Source organism: Haliotis asinina, chromosome 4 (assembly GCF_037392515.1).
Source record: "Haliotis asinina isolate JCU_RB_2024 chromosome 4, JCU_Hal_asi_v2, whole genome shotgun sequence".
Taxonomy (NCBI): domain Eukaryota; kingdom Metazoa; phylum Mollusca; class Gastropoda; order Lepetellida; family Haliotidae; genus Haliotis; species Haliotis asinina.
The window spans coordinates 25631918-25648818 of record NC_090283.1 but is presented as its reverse complement, the minus strand read 5'-3'; the positions used below and the strand labels follow the sequence as shown (position 1 = coordinate 25648818).

At 39.3% G+C, this 16901-nt stretch overlaps 1 protein-coding gene across 2 annotated transcripts; it reads left to right on the top strand.

The window, feature by feature from the left end:
* Window positions 1-2552: 2552 nt before the first annotated feature.
* Window positions 2553-15803, top strand: LOC137282390 (uncharacterized oxidoreductase MexAM1_META1p0182-like). Of its 2 annotated transcripts, none has more exons than XM_067814135.1 (9): window positions 2553-2836; window positions 12336-12466; window positions 12734-12829; window positions 13148-13286; window positions 13668-13708; window positions 13983-14052; window positions 14375-14411; window positions 15280-15340; window positions 15533-15803. In XM_067814135.1, the coding sequence occupies exons 1-9, from the start codon at window positions 2803-2805 to the stop codon at window positions 15695-15697; spliced, it is 774 nt and encodes a 257-aa protein (XP_067670236.1). In that variant the 5' UTR covers window positions 2553-2802; the 3' UTR covers window positions 15698-15803. The 2 variants fall into 2 exon arrangements, with proteins under 2 accessions (XP_067670236.1, XP_067670237.1); XM_067814136.1 differs by having other exon boundaries at window positions 2739-2836; window positions 12767-12829; window positions 15533-15759.
* Window positions 15804-16901: the final 1098 nt, after the last annotated feature.

Below are 16901 nucleotides of genomic sequence, written 5' to 3'. Positions count from 1 at the left end.
GCGTAAAGGGGATGTGGTCAAACCAAACCCTCTCACTGGTCCGCCATTTGCGGTAAGGTCGTTTAGTTGAGGGTCAAAATCGGCTTTCAGTCGTCTTATAGTAATAACAAAAAAGATTATGTTTAAATGAACTTTTTTCGATTGCATGTGTGTGGGGTACACCTAGGTGTCCGGTCTTGTCAGGATAGATTGTACTGTGAAGCGTTTCAAGTCGGGAGTCATCTCAAAGTTTTTATGCATTTAAAAAAAGAATTCATCCTCTCAATGACACGAGTTCCCGTGGCTGTACTTGGTGGAAACCCATTAAGGTCCGGGTTAAACTCGATCTTCAGTAACCAACGCTTTCTGTAAGGGGCTACTAACGGGATCGGGTGGTCAAGCTTGGACACTGGGTTCACACGTCATCGTATCCCATTTGCCTAGATCGATGTTCATGCTGTTGATCCCTGGATTGTCTGATCTAGACTTGATTATTTACAGACCACAACCATATAGTTGTAATATTGCTGACTGTGACGTATACCTAAACTCACTCACCCACTCACTTGGTATTTCCTTGGTGTATCAAGATCACACTCAGTGACGTATCTGACGTATAGTCCAAAGGCTGCACCCATCAGGGCCTGCTGCTACCTGCATACTTTAAAATGTACAGGCCATGAATGAAACTTGCAGGCCTAATAGAGGACCTCCCCAAAGAAAACACATAACAAAAACACACAAAAAAAGAAACAAAAACAAACAAAAGCAGAAAACAGTACACTGCACATAGTTTCACACTGTTTCTACAAGATCAAATTGATGCCTGTGCCACACAGATGAGTTTTTATTTGTCAGACTGATGTAGACAAGCCTACGCCACAACGCTGAAATACCAGGAAGTGAAAATGTAAGTTATGGTAACATGATAGATGCAAAATAATATGAAGAATACGTGACAGCTGATGCACTGAAGGCCATAAGGGCATGTAGGTATTTGAGTGAGTGAGTGAGTGAGTTCTAATTTAACGTCACATCGGCAATATTTCAGCTAATCGTGACCAGAGTAAACATGATTATACAGCACATGTAGATATTATAAAACCCGTCATCAAAGTACGGTAAAATAACTAGAGTATCACAATTCGAGGCTAAAACTAGCATATGAAGTTAAAACTACAGCACAATTTGGACAATACATAATATAAAAGTAGGCTAGAGATCACCAACAACCGAAGGTATTTGAAACAGTATGTCTGACACAACAACAACCGGCGCTGGCCCTCCAGCGAACATTTAGCTGGAACCTGTGAAGATCCATGTCAGAATTGTTTATCGCTAGTGGTAACTGAGAGTCGTCAGGCTCGCTGACTTGGTTCAGGGTACGTACGCGTACCCAGACGGTGCTCATGATATCACGATATATTTCCAAGTGGTTATCGCCAATTAGGGTCTAAGAATCACAAACAGGCAATAATATTTAACCTCAGCTGCATTAAATCCCAAAGCATATATACGAAACTGATTTTAAAGTATTTGTCAATCTGAATATTCGTGACATTTTGTTTTAAAATGAATACGCTAAAAAAGATATGATTAGCCACCACCCACACCCTAAATCAGACTGAGCAGAATATGAAGCTCCCGGGATGTAAACAAACGCATGTGAGTGTATTTGAATCTCTCGCCTTCAATCGCATTCTTCTTTATAAACTTCTCATTAGGTAGTACAATTCTGTTAGCTACGTTTCGTAAACTTTCACTTTCATGACATACATTTTGCATGATGTTTTTAAACAATGACACAATACCATAAACGACTTAAGTACTCGGGATTATTCTTATCATAGTAATGGAATTATTAAGCGTCACAGACCTGCGTGTTTCTTCCAGATTTCCATTTGGGCTACACCTCAAAATGTTGTCAGTTGCGGCTTTATGCAGAAGTTTTTTCCTTCGTCAGCAGAACGGCATTTCGAGGTAATTCCAGTTCAGAGGTGATTTCACCTTTTTTGTAATGGATGTGGTGGTCAGGCTACCTGACTTAGCTCCCTCTGTGTCGGCCTTGGTCGTACCTCATAGTTTCACTGACGAATTTGTCTATTCCCGACTCAGCATTTAACAGAGCACCACCAAGTATCTGATCCTAAGCTAAACAACATACATCAAGCAGGTCCTTCACAGCAACAAGTGTGTAAACATGTCAGTGTCTGTCAGTGTGCACAAAGTCCCGTCTCGTTGTCGCAATGTCCTTAAATATACATGCTATATCCTCCCTCTGTGAGCTCCTTAAAATGTAAATAGGCAAAATGTCTTTAATAATCTATCAATACGTCTAATCTGTACACACTCTTCAAGCAGGTGAAAGATTAAATTAGTTCTGGAAGATTACAAAGTATCGAGTCATCGAGACTGTCTTACATAGACGTGCAAAGTCATGATTTAAGGTAGAATCACGACACAAAGGCAATAGCCGAAAAAGTGTGCTCGTATGTCCACAGTTGACCTATTCCTAGATGAAGCAATCACATCACTCGTTCCCGTAAAAGCTATTGCAAAACCCACAGGGCTTTGACATCCTACAGGCAGCTCAGCGTTCGGGTTGTGCTGGGAGATTTCAAAGTATTCAGTCATTGCCTTACCGACAAGAAACAGAGGAGCAAAGTCATTATTCAGGGTTGAATCATCACACAATTGCACCGGTGTTTACGTCGTGATGTGTAACGTGACCAGTCTCTGCTCTAGATACCGCAGTCACCTCAAGGGCGACAGGACTTTGAATCCCAGTAAAACAGGCATTTTGAGAAGTCACCTGCTGTTGAAATGGCTCTTAGTGGAAAAGTTGCTATCATTACAGGTGAGACTGTTTATACTTTTACAGGATCTGCTTTTCGTGTTTTCGTTTTTTCAGAAATAATTCGTCCTCGTGGCTTAATTGTACATTACACAGACCGAACCAGAAAGTACACTGATTAACAGTGCGATCACCGACTCGGGTGGTCATGTGTGAGGGCAAACATATACTGGATATACTGAACTTGGTGCCGTTTGTTTGGCGTACCGATGTTGACTGTGGTATTGTTGTTTGTGGTGATACTGTTTGGGTCGCTGCTGCAGATGTGTGCGATGCATGTTATTTTTTAAATGTTTATGTTTGTCACCAAACTAGATTTCTCCGTCTCCAACGTATCACAAAACTGATCTTCAAGCTCTATACGATCAACCCCCGCAGCCCTGTATTATAATGGGAGATTTAAAGCTAACTGGGCTTTATATGAAACACTGTGCGCTGAAGAACGTAACCCTGAACGTTTTATTGACGTTCCAGACAGACAGACAGACAGACAGGTTTATTTCGTAGATATGGCCATGAGGCCAATAGTACAAAATGACATTTTGTGTTAAATTTCTGCAGAGCGCCTGGACAAGATTTTATTTACAAAAATTGCAAGACGGAGCATAATGTTATGGTTCTTAGTATTTAGAAGATGTATAAATTTATGTATATCCGGGTTCATGGAATAGATACTTGGTATATAGTGGGTTCTTTCTGCTGCATAAAGAGGACATTTCATCAGCACATGATACTCATTCTCTGGTGTATATTTGCAATAGTCACACATGGCTAAACTCAGGTCAGTGTCTTTAGATCTTCTATACCCAACTACTTTCAGATTAGTGGAGCCGCATCTAAATTTTGTTAAAGCTCTGCGCAGATGTTGAGAAGAGAGTGCAGTCAAATACAGTTCTGGAGCAATGTCTAATTTGAAAGTAGAGTACATGTGCAGTGATTTGGAGTCCCTTATATCCTGTGTCCATTCCTGGTAGTATATGTCTTTACAACGTTGTTTGAAAATATTTAGAAACAGTTCACAATTCCCAACGTTTTGGTATAGCCATACATAAGCAAGGCCATGTTGAAATAGTATTGACCGTACTGCCGAAGCCCAGTTGCCATCCCCGTTATCGTCTAAACGTTTAAGCATATCGTACACGCGACGCGAGTAACGTGAATCCGGTTGCCGAAGCAGACGTACCCAAAATGAAACAACTCGTGACATGTAGTTTACACGCAGAGGATGTCTCCTCCCACATTCGGCTAAAGCCGCCTTGTTCGGTGTATGATAACCCACGTGTAGTACGTTTTTACAGAATTTTGAGTGTACTTTTTCTATTTCATGGCGGATAACAGTTCCCCAAATTTCTGCTCCATACAATAATATAGGTTGGATTTACAATCAAAGATTTTGAAGAGAATATCAAACGGTATTCTTTTGTATCTGTACATGAATTTCTTAATAGGAAACAATGCTTTCTCTGCTTGCTTACATAAAACATCGCAAGCTTTTGTGAATACATTTCTACAAGACAGCGTTAATCCCAGATACTTATAATAGGAGACAGTTTCTAGTTTCTCTGTTCCAATTGACCATTTTTTCTGTTTTAGCTTTCTGCCACCTTTTTTGAAGACTATAACCTTTGTCTTATTTGTGTTAATTTCCAGTTCCCATTTAGTACAATACTGTTCTAGGACATCAATCTTTTTCTGCAGGTTCACAACGCTGTCACCAAATATAGCTACATCATCCGCAAAGGATTGGTAGTGCATTTATGGTCTCATCAATAAAAGCTCCGCTGTACTCGCTATTTATGATGTCGTTGACTAATTCATCGACGTACATAATAAACAGAATTGGTGATAAGATACATCCTTGTCGTACTCCAGTCGTTGGGTTAAATATTTCAGACATACTGTACTTCGTACATCTAACCGCTGCTTTTGTGCAAGTATACATAGAATGTAAAAGAGAGCTAATTTTACCATGTAATCCATTATTGAGGAATATGTATAAAAGCTTATTTCGGTCAACAGTGTCGAAGGCTTTCTTAAAGTCAACGAAAATACAATAAAATGTTCCGCGTTTTTTCCTTATATACTTATGGACAATCCCATTTAATACGAATATTTGGTCAATGGTACTGTAGTCTTCTCTAAAGCCTGCTTGAGATTCGGAGATTATGTCCTGTGTTGCAGCCCAGAGTTTTATACGTGTGTCTAGAATACTTGTGAATACTTTGCTAAGTATATCAAGTAGGGCAATACCCCTGTAGTTATTGGGATCCTGTCTATCCCCCGCTTTGTGTAACGGAACGATAAGACCAAGGTTCCAAGAATCTGGAAAATTGCCAGTGTTGAGAATCTCGTTGAAAAGACGTTTATAAAAAAGGTAATAATATCGAACAGGTTTCCTTGATGGCCTCCGTTGGAATACCATCGGCCCCGGGTGATTTACCATTTTTCAATTTCTTAACTGCATTCAAAATTTCATCATTTGAGATCTCGTCACCCAAAATATCATCACAATCTCTACATTGTTCACAACTAGATACATCGTGACTTTCAAGAATTGTTCGTACATGTATATCAAACTGTGTGCAATTAGTTTGAGGGTTGAAGAGGTTGCTAAAGTGTTTATACCAATTTTCTGGGGTGATATTTGTTTGTGTGCTGGTGGTGTTACAATACTTATTGACTGACCTCCAAAACTCTTTGCATGATTTACTTTTTGCTGCAGTTACAATTTCATCTGTTATTTTGTTTTCAAACGTTTTTTTCTGTTTACATAGGGCTTTAAATTCCTTTTTGGCCTCGATATATTGCTTGCAGTGTGCCGGGTGGTTAGTGACTCTGAAAGTATCAAGAAGTGTATACTTGTTTCGTTTCGATCTTTCACAGTCTTTGTCGAACCATCTGGGTTGCTTGTTTCGTGTGCTTGGTTTTAGTTGTTGGGGTGTGGTAGCCTTGTTATCTGCATACGCAAAGCAATGTCTAAACAAAGTCTGAATAGATTCTAGAGCAGCGTCTATACTTACATGCATACAACGGTCAAATTGTTGAGAGAAATAAGTAAGGGATTGCTTTAATATATCGGGGAACTTACCCCTATATTCTGTTCGCCACGTGTGCCTGTGTATGTGATGGACGGTGTGAAGCTGGGCGCCTGCTGCACGCGCTGCAGCGGTGTCACGTGATCTAGTCATGTCAACTGCTAGTGGGAGGTGGTCAGAGTCTGTTTTTGTTAATATTTTGAAATTAATAAAATGATGATATATTTCTTTAGGCACAATACAATAGTCGACCACATTATTTCCTTGACCGCCTATAAAAGTGTAATCTCCTAGTCTATCAGAGCCTGATCTCCCATTTAGAACATGTATTTTGAAGTTTCTACACATGTTTAAAAGCTGTTTACCCTGAGTGTTAACGACTCCATCTCGTGAATTTCGTAATATACGAAAACTATCTAAGTCATAATCATCTTCCTCAATTGGAAGATAAGAAACATTATCATATTCGATAAAGCACTGCTCCCTGCCAATACGAGAGTTCATATCACCGAAAAGTGTAAATACAGCTCTGGGGTATTCTCTGATGAGACAAAATAACTTTTTATAACTAATAACTAAGTTCAATACCCGTACAATCGCAAGAGTTAGCTGCTGTGGTTGCAGCATCTTGTACATACACAAAGCCAAAGATGTTACACTGGGAGGGTACATCGGTCAGGAAGAAGACACAGTCTGTCCACTCACTGTGGATACGGGTGAAAAGTGTTGACACGGACTTCCTGATGTATATAGCGATACCTCCGCTGTGTCTACCCACTTTGTGCAGCCGCTCCCGTACACATTGGTGGCATATGTGATCTGGAAAAATGTAAGCAAAGTCAGTAGCATTTTTTGCCCACGTTTCGATTAGTGCAAAGGCATCATAATCATTTAGAAAACTGAGGTCATGGATTTTGGAATATAAACCATTAATATTCCAAGACAAGAATGATAGAGGGATGGTGGTATGTGTTTCATTGCCTTGTTCAGCAATATTAAGATCGTCATTGTACATAACTTGTGAATGTGTATGGCCTCGGCCACACTCCTATCTGTCGAAGTCCCGCGGTGGGCTGGGTCTCTCACGCGCATCTGCGACTTTGTGTCGTCTGCTCGGGTCGGGACTGTCCCGTCTCCTGGTGGGGCTCGCTTCGGGGCTGTCGGGTGGGGGGTCGGCTCTCGGAGGGTAGCATGTGGTGTTGTCTCCCGATTTCCACTAGAGTCTTCCCGGACCAGTCATATTTAAACATAGAGCCATTAATGATCAGTTTATCATATGAGATATAACAATCGTCTCCTCTACTACGGTAGTCTCTGACATACTCTCCTCGTCTGTCTCACAGACTGAGCATAGTCGGGGGACAGGCGAAGTGTCTTATTTCCCTTAAGACATATTCTAGCTGCCTCAAAAATGTTTTCTCTGCACTTGAAGGAAGACAATTTCACTAAAATAGGCCGAGGGGAGCGCTTTGTATTTAACCGGTGTGCCCTTTCAATTCCTACTTTTGCCACGTCACTGTCACTCATATTAAGTTCATCAGCGAGAAAGTTTCTGATTTTCTCTTCACTTTCCTTCCATTTTTCGTTTACATTATCCTTTATTCCAAAAAATATCAAATTATCCCTCCTAGACTGGGCTTCCACTTTTTCAAGTTTGGAGGCCATTAGTTTGTTTTCTGCTTCCAGTTTGTCCACTATTTTCCACATCTCATTTTGGTCATATTTAATGTCTTCCAGTGATTTTTCAAATTTGTCGAACTTACTGTGTAGCAGCTGCAAGTCATTTCGTATAGTGTGTAGGATAGAGGTGATGTCATGCTCGCTCTGCTCTGCTGACTCCACGTGTACACCCGAGCGTGACTGTGTGAGTCGACTCTGGCGTGTCCCTCGTGGCCCTGGATTGCTTTCCACATTGCCGCTTAGAATCAATAGAACTCCAATACATAGTAGAATTTGTAACTGTCTTGCACAAAATCCATTTGACAGTTTCAGACCATGCAAGTGTTGTCCTTTTAGGTTGTACATTCAAACCAATACGCACTCTCCAAAGTTCGATATCTACTCCCATGTTGTTAAACACGTCTGCCCGTCGCCATTGCAGGTGGCGCCCTCTTATTGACGTTCCTGATGCTATTAAATGTTTTCTGATGAATTGAACTCCGTAGCTGATGAGTGTATACCAAAGCCCTCTGCAGTTCCACATATCCGGAAACCATGGTTCACCGATGAATGCAAACAAGCTAGGAAGGCAAGGGAAAAAGCAGAACATTATTTCCGTCGCCATCCTATGGTGCAATATTTAAATAAATTCAAAACTTTAAATGCTAAAACGCAGCATACAGAACAGAACAAAACAGAACAGAACAAACGCCAATCTTGGCAAAATTATGTATCCAAAATAAATTCTCGGACACCCATGTCCAAGGTATGGAACATGGTCCAGAAAATTAAAGATAAAGGTACTAAATCTACTGTCCATCATCTTAAACATGGAGATCAATTACTTACCGATAAATCAGATATTGCGAACTTGGTGAAACCCTCCCTACACACTCCTCCTCTTCTAATCATGTAACTTAATTCCAACAATACCAGACAAAACAAGAAAAGAAAATGATTAACTTCAGTTCTGATATTGGAGAACACTATAATGAATTATTTTCTGTTCACGAGCTCTTTACCGCTCTTGAACAAGCTCATGATACTGCTACAGGATCTGATAACATACATAATCAACTCCTGAAGCAATTACCAGAATCCTGTCTTCAAACTCTGTTGACTATTTTTGATGATATTTGGACATCGGGTAACTTTCCTCCCTCATGGCTGACGCTGTAGTAGTACCAATACCTAAACCTGGACGTGATCATACGGATCTGTCAAATTATCGACCAATTTCACTAACTAGCTGTGTTTGCAAAATCATGGAACGCGTGATAAATATTCGACTTGTTTTGGTACTTGGAAACCAATAACCGATATACAATGTGTTTTCCGTAAAAATAGAAGTACTGTCGAACACTTAATGCCTTTAGAATCATTTGCTGAAAAAGCTTTAATCAATCAACAACACGCTGTCCCTATCTTTTTTTTATCTTGAGAAGGCATATGATACAACCTGGAAATGTGGTATTTTAAGAGATTTACATGACGTAGGGTTGCAAGATCGTTTGCCTGAATTTGTACTCAACTATTTAAATGACAGACAATTCCAGGTCTGTGCGGATTCTACCCTGTCTGATCATTATGAGAAAGTGCTCTTTCTCACCACTAAGAACCCTTAAAACATAATAAAATAATAGTTAAAGATGAGGAGTCGCTGATGTAGTTTCCACAGTTTATTCTGGAAGTGTGACCATTACAACATAATACATATCACACACTCAAATCTCTTCATTATCATATACATTTACCAGATACACAAATCATTAACAATGACTTCCCATATTCAGTATCAAATATAATATAAAGATAACATTTCATTTTAAACATTCACATTGTGGTAATGCAATTAATGGCAAATTTAATTATGACTTGGAATATATTCATCACAACGCACCTGCAAATATGAAGGAATGAACAATTATCTATGATATTTAGTTCACCTTGCATTGGCATTTCAATGTAAAGACAATAGTTTTGTACACAGTAGCCATCTCAATATTTACAGTCAGTTGGAATATTTACTAAAGGAGACAAGAAAGATAATTATTATAATGATTCGTCCCTTAATAAATAAAACATATAGTCTGGTTCATAATTATTGAGAATTTTTCTTCTTACTTTGAGCTATCCTAACACCTATACTGATTCACTGATACTTAAAACTAAGTAATGGTATAAGGGAGGTAACTCTTCTTGGCCTACTGAGTATAGTACAATTAGAGTTACCTCCCCTGAATTTGTAGCAGACGTCATTTTCCTCAGCACTGTCAACAATGTCTGTTGAAGATAAAAGAAGGTTGATTTTTGAGTTGTGTAATCAAGGAATTGATGATGTAAATACATTGGCAGAGAGAACAGGAACTCCTCTTTCTACTGTGTATAGGATTAGGAAGAATTTTAAAGAGGGAAAGGATTTTGGGCACCAGAAAGGAGCAGGGAGACCCAGAAAATTGGACTTCTCAGATCGCGTCCGGCTGGGAATTTTAGCGTCTAAAAAGCAAAGGGCAAGCATCTCCAACATCAGGTATGAAATGATAGAAAGGGGATCAACAGTTGTATCAAAATCTACAGTTAGAAGAAATTTGATTGATCTTGGATGGGAGAAAAAGACTGGAATTCCTTCTCCTCTCATGAAACAAGAACATAAAGACAGGCGTGTTGAGTCGTGTTTGGCACATGAAAACTTTGACTGGGAAAATGTGATTTTTACTGATGAAAGCTCAATATGGGTATATCCCAATAATGTGAAAATATGGACAAAGTCTGCGTCAGCACCGTTGTATCAACGACCTAAATACAGCCCAAAGTTTCATGTATGGGGAGGGATGTCCTTATTAGGAACGACCCCGCTGTGTGTGTTTGAGGGAAATCTGACAAGTCAACGCTACACTAACATATTAGATAATTTTCTCCTTCCAAGTGCACATGTGTTTTATGGAAATGACTGGATTTTGCAGCAAGATAATGATCCTAAACACACCGCAAAACATGCCAAGCAGTGGTTTCAGGAGAAAAATGTGACTGCATTACCATTTCCTGCATATAGTCCTGACTTAAATCCCATTGAGAACATTTGGGGGATGATGAAGGAATGTGTGAATCAAAAGGGGTTGACAAAAATTGAAGACATGAAGAGAGAAGTGGTCCGATACTGGGACAGCATAACTCACGAGACACTAACCTCTCTGATAGGAAGTATGCCTACCCGTCTTAGACTGTGCCGTGAAGCTCAAGGAGACTTGATAAAATATTAAATTGTTACCTACCCAACATGAAAAGGTCAGTACACTTTCACAATACATTCAATTTTATCTGATTTGTTCTCGTTTAATAATATGAAATACTTTAGCTATTCTCAATAATTTTGAACCATACTGTACATACATAAATAACGTTTCACACAAACAACAAAGACTGAACATAAACATTAACATTATACCTTAATACTAAATTTATCCTGTCTGACTTAACAATATGTAAAGAGACTTAATTGATGATTGAAATAGACTAAGTTACGAAATAAAACATAGTTGCTTACCTTAAAACATAATAAAATAACAGTTAAAGATGAGGAGTCGCTGATGTAGTTTCCACAGTTCTGGAAGTGTGACATAGGTTGCACACAGACCCGACTTTTATAGCTCTTCGCAGCTAAGGAAACTACGTCAGCAGACTCAATTACGTTATTTATAATTTAGACTTTTACTTTAACAATTAAACCTAACTACATGATTTTGTTAAACAATGGCATGGAGAACTATGAAATAATACTAATTAATTGAATTGGCGGTTGACAAGGTGAGCTATATTAATTACAAGCTCGCTTACTTGACAACTAGATGTTGTTATAAGAGATTAACGGACTAACGTCTGCCAAGCTTGAAACTTATGACAATGGCATGGAGAACTATGAAACGATACTAATTAAATGAATTGGCGGTTGACTAGGTGAGCTATATTAATTACAAGTTGTTTACCTGACAACTAGATGTTGTTACATGAATAATAACCTGCCAAGCTTGAAACTTATGTTACAATAAAAGTGGACAATATAAATATATACATAAATTATGTTAAAATATTACAGTAAAAATACTCTAAAATACTTGATATTAAAATAAGAAAAAGGAACACGTTTTGTCACTGGGACAATTACAATCAGGATCAGGGTGTTGCACAAGGCAGTATTTTGTCTGTCATTCTTTTTAGCATAAAGATCAACAGTTTATCTAAAGTTTTAAACGATTTAATAGATGGATCGTTATTTGCGGATGATTTTAACATTTCTTATCGTGGGAAAAAAATATGTATACTATTGAACGGCAACTACAATTGTGTTTAAACAAAATAAATAAATGGTATCTCGAAAACGGCTTTAAATTTTCCAAATCAAAAACCAATTGTGTACACTTCTGTCGCAAATACAAACCCCATAAAGACCCAGAACTATTTCTAAGTGGTACCCAAATCAAAGTGGTCAAGGAGGCCAAGTTCTTGGGACCTATCTTCGATTCACATTTGACCTTTTTTGCCGCATATTAAATGTCTTAAAGCCAAATATATTGCTGAGTATGGCGTTAAACTAAACACACTCACCAACCCTATTTAAAGGAATAACTGGGCGAATATGTTCCCAATATGTCAATAGTTTAGTGGCATGCACACACAGGCACAGAGGCACACACACACACACACACTCTCTCTCTCTCTCTCACACACACACACACACATAATCACTACTCAGTGATTTCACATATAAACCAAATGAGAGCACGTGTCTATATTGAATCAACTCCATTCAGGTTCCAGTTCAGGTATCGGGGCAGGAATTGCAGCAGTGTTTGCAAAGGAAGGCGCCAAACTGTCACTGACTGGTAGGAACCAAGACAATTTGGAGGAAGTAGTCAAGAACTGCATGAAAGCAGGGTGTCAGGTCTGTAGAAATCAAATAAGAATGTCACAATTCTGTACATTAAAACATAATCCGTATAGTCCAAGGCATCGGTGTTAATTTTGGTTGTGAAAGTCATAACCGTTATGCGATCAGGGTCCACAAATAGATATTGGTAGAGTTTCCAATCTTATTTCAAAATTAGTGCCGAAACGCAATCATGAATTTTCTTTCCTCAGTGCCAAATTGGCAAATATTACAGTGTATCGAAATTAGTATTTTATGAAGGTGATCACTTAACTGGCACAGGATATTCTGACAAACGTGGGTGACATCACACAGGATGCTTTCAGAAGCACTCTCGTTGAGACAACAAAGAAGAAGTTCGGGAAAATAGACATTCTGGTGAGTATACTTTGGCTTCTGCAGAAGGGCTAGAAGGACCCAGGTAGAAATGCCTTGATAGTCTGCAGGGTCACCTATGCTACACTATAGGGCCATGGAGACTTACATTACTTGTGCTACCTGCATGGACCCTAGCCCAAAGTTTAAATATAGGACTGAAATGTGTCGTTTCATATTGCTTCATGAACACCGGCGTTGCTCATATTATCAACCACTAGATTTTATTGCTCGAATATCTCGAAGAAGACGCCTTATAACTGTTTACAGAGTGTGGCGTTACACCACAAAACAAACAAATTGTATCAGATCTGTGTTTAGGTGAACAATGCGGGGATCGGAGGCTTGAATCCGCTGACATCAGCGACCAAAGAACAGTACGATACATTGATGGCGGTAAACGTCGAGGCACCCTTGTTTCTGACACAGTTAACTGCGCCACATTTGATTGAAACTAAAGGTACATTCTAAATGAATGAGAATTTATGAGTGTGGTTTATGCCATCGTTCTGTTTTTTTAATAGTTTATTCTGTACAAAACAACAGAAAGACTTTGCATTAACACCTGTACCCAAAATCAGATGTTCACTGGTATGTATGCTCTACGACGTAGAAAGAGGTGATTTCAGCACATTTTGTTCAGGTTATCGTTTCAGTGGAAACATTGTGTGTCTTGAGGCAGGGATCAAATAGATTCCAAAGTAACCATATATTGAGTTTTTTGATAACTGCTTGTCCAACTGTCAGCGTAAAACACGTGATATTTTCCAGCTTTCGTCTTGAGGATGTGGTGAGTGTAATGGTGACTGGTTTTAAGGCTTATCAAATCCGTTTGTTTCAGGAAACGTGGTCAATATTTCGACTTCAGCCACAAGTACAATTGTGAGTGTCAAACACAAGACGAATCCATAACCCCTGAAACTAAAACAGTTTAAAACACCTGTACTTCAGAATAGGCATGATGTATAAGACACTACGATAAGTTGATATGTGATAAATACGGATGTTGTGTTACCATAATTTATTATTAGTGGCGAAAATATCATATTCACCGTTCATTTGACATCTATTCAAATGAGGTTAAAAGTCTGCTTCTATTATTTTTGTTCATCATGCAAATTGAATAACCAAATTTTCAACCTTCTTTCCGGTGCAGATGCCTGGTTTAGGTGTTTACGTCATGTCGAAGACTGCCCTAGACACATTTACAAGATACCTTGCTCAAGGTTAGTCTTTGAACCCATGTCCAAAATTTAGGACGCCCAACTCCTATCAGCTGCTGCAGTTTTTTGTTGATGATTGTGTTGCGGAAAGTGACTTTTACCACAGTGAACCGAATGACCTAAATACGTAAACGTATATGCTTGGGAACCAAAATCTATTATCATAAATATTTTTAATACTTTAAAATTGAAGAATTAACAAGTAAAACGATTCCGTAAAGAATCTGCATTTTCCCGAACTGTCTATACATGTCGAACGAAAACTGCAAGGATTGCAGAATATTGCCAAGCGTTGTTAAGCAATAAACAATATTTCCTTCCACAGAACTGGCTTCGCACGGGGTACGTGTCAATGCTATCAAGTAAGTACACCCAGAAAAGCAAGAACCTTTTTACTTAAAAGACTGTATGTTTAATGTGGATTCTTTCTACGTAGATCTGTTTGTGTTTGGTTACAATAACATGACTAATAGGTACCCACAGAACCGGTTTTGCACGTGGAGCGTGTCAGTGTTACCGTTGCCATCAAGTACACCCAGAAAAGCAACAAGATTCCTTTCTAATACCGATTGCTTGATGTAGATCTATGTGAGTTTGGTATGAAATGAGATACAATCAGCTCAGTAACGGGCATCTTGTGGTGTATCACATGTTTTTGTTTTTTGTTTTTGTTCCTTCTGGGTGCAGTGTCGGTAAAAGCTTCTCACACTGTCCCAAGAATACAGTATTTGTTAGTTTTTCACTGAATTTTCAAAAGTATACATTGTCCGTTTCTGGAGTCAGTCATGAACAAATTTTTACACTACACACATTATCTCAGAAGTTTTACAACTTATAGCTTCGCAATCACTTGATAAATGTACATTTCACGCGGAAAGCTGAAACCAGCATAACAGAAACTGCTGTATCAGCAAATCAGCTGTCTTTGTAAGTCAATTCTACGAATAAGACGACCTTTATTCACAATAAAACAAGACACAGGAAGATGCATCAAACATTATAAAAAGACGAAAGGTATAAAATACTGAATATGGATATCACAAAGTTGTGTGTTTCGTTTGTGGTTGTTATTGATTAAGTCATACATGGTTTCCTGCTATCATTCCGTACACTTTTTCGTGTTTCGCTCTAACACATTGTGACAACTGTATTCAGTTTAACTATAATATTTGCTGTTACTGGTACGCTTCTCGTGATAGGTGTATTCAGTATCATGTTTCATCGTTTTAGTCCAGGCTATGTAACCACCCCAGCCTTTTCGAAGATATTGCCTGAAGACAAACTTGATCAGGTAAGTGTGTAAATCGCTAAATCTGGTGTGGTAACCTGTGGTTGATAGCAACCAACAAACACCACATCCCATTTTGTTTAGTCATAGCCTTCCGAAGTAGAATGAGAAACGATTGGTGACTACATATTGGTGCAGCTTAAGTGCAGCATATATACTAAATCCTTGCAGGTATTCATTCGCTGTCTTTCTCAGTTTTGTATAGGTCTGGTAAATGCGACGCCACTTGGTCGAGGGAGTACCCCGGAGGAAATTGGTCATCTTGTGGTCTTCGTAGCCTCGGATAAAGCAGCCTTTGTAACTGGGGAGTGTTTCAGGGCTGATGGTGGGATCACAATGACCACACCAACCTTGGCCTGAACATGTTGAGGAACGCATGAGGCCTACGCGGATCCACCATTAGCAGAATATGAAAGGAGAAAACTCATATACTCTGTAGGATGTTGAATTAAATTGCAAAACTGTCCCACTTAAGTTCGTTTGGTTATTGTTTAACTCTACAGTCAGCAACAATCCAGACGTATGTCTTCCCGTCTGCATATAATCGAGTCTGGACCAGACTGTCATGAACACCTGGGATATAATGACGTGTGCCAACCACGTCAGCGAGTTTGATCACCCGACCACGTTAATCGCCTCTTACGACAAGCATGAGTTACTGAAGATCACTTCTAACCCGATTTTTCAGGAGTTCCTCCTTTGGAGTCATCAGCCAATTGACCCGTAAAGGTCTGGGGTAGAATAGCCTTCAGCAACCCATGCTTGTCATAAAGGGCGACTATGCTTGTCGGAAGAGGCGACTAACGGGATCGGGTGGTCAGGCTCGCTTACATGGTTGACACATGTCATCGGTTCCCAATTGCACAGATCGATGCTCATACTCTTGATCACTGGGTTGTCTGATCAAGACTCGATTATTTACAGACTGCCACTGTAATATAACTGCATTATTGCTGAGTGCGGCGTAAAACACAACTAACTCACTCACTTATCAGCATTAGGGACACTTCCAAAAGTACTTCTCACGTATCACGTACTTCACAGCATTAGGAAGACTCCCACAAGTACTTCTCACGTATCACATGCTTGACAACATTAGGAATACTCCCACAAGTACTACTCACGTATCACATGCTTGACAGCATTAGGGATACTCCCACAAGTACTTCTCACGTATCACAAGCTTGACACCATTAGGGACACCTTCCAAAAGTACTTCTCACGTATCACATGCTTGAAAGCATTAGGAATACTCCCAAACGTACTTCTCACGTATCACATGCTTGACAGCATTAGGGATACTCCCACAGGTACTTCTCACGTATCATATGCTTGACAGCCTTAGGGATACTCCCAAACGTACTTCTCACGTATCACATGCTTGACAGCATTAGGAATACTCCTAAACGTACTTCTCACGTATCACATGTTTGACAGCATTAGGGATACTCCCACAAGTACTTCTCACGTATCACATGCTTGACAGCATTAGGAATAGTCCCAAACGTACTTCTCACGTATCACATGCTTGACAGCATTAGGGACACTCCCACAAGTACTTCTC

Bases quoted from the DNA above. Each gene is read 5' to 3' on its own strand.
- LOC137282390 (XM_067814135.1), top strand. From the start codon at position 2,803: ATGGCTCTTAGTGGAAAAGTTGCTATCATTACAG. The intron at 2,837-12,335 runs GTGAGACTGTTT...AACTCCATTCAG, and splicing joins AAAAGTTGCTATCATTACAG to GTTCCAGTTCAGGTATCGGG. The intron at 13,287-13,667 runs GTACATTCTAAA...CGTTTGTTTCAG, and splicing joins ACATTTGATTGAAACTAAAG to GAAACGTGGTCAATATTTCG.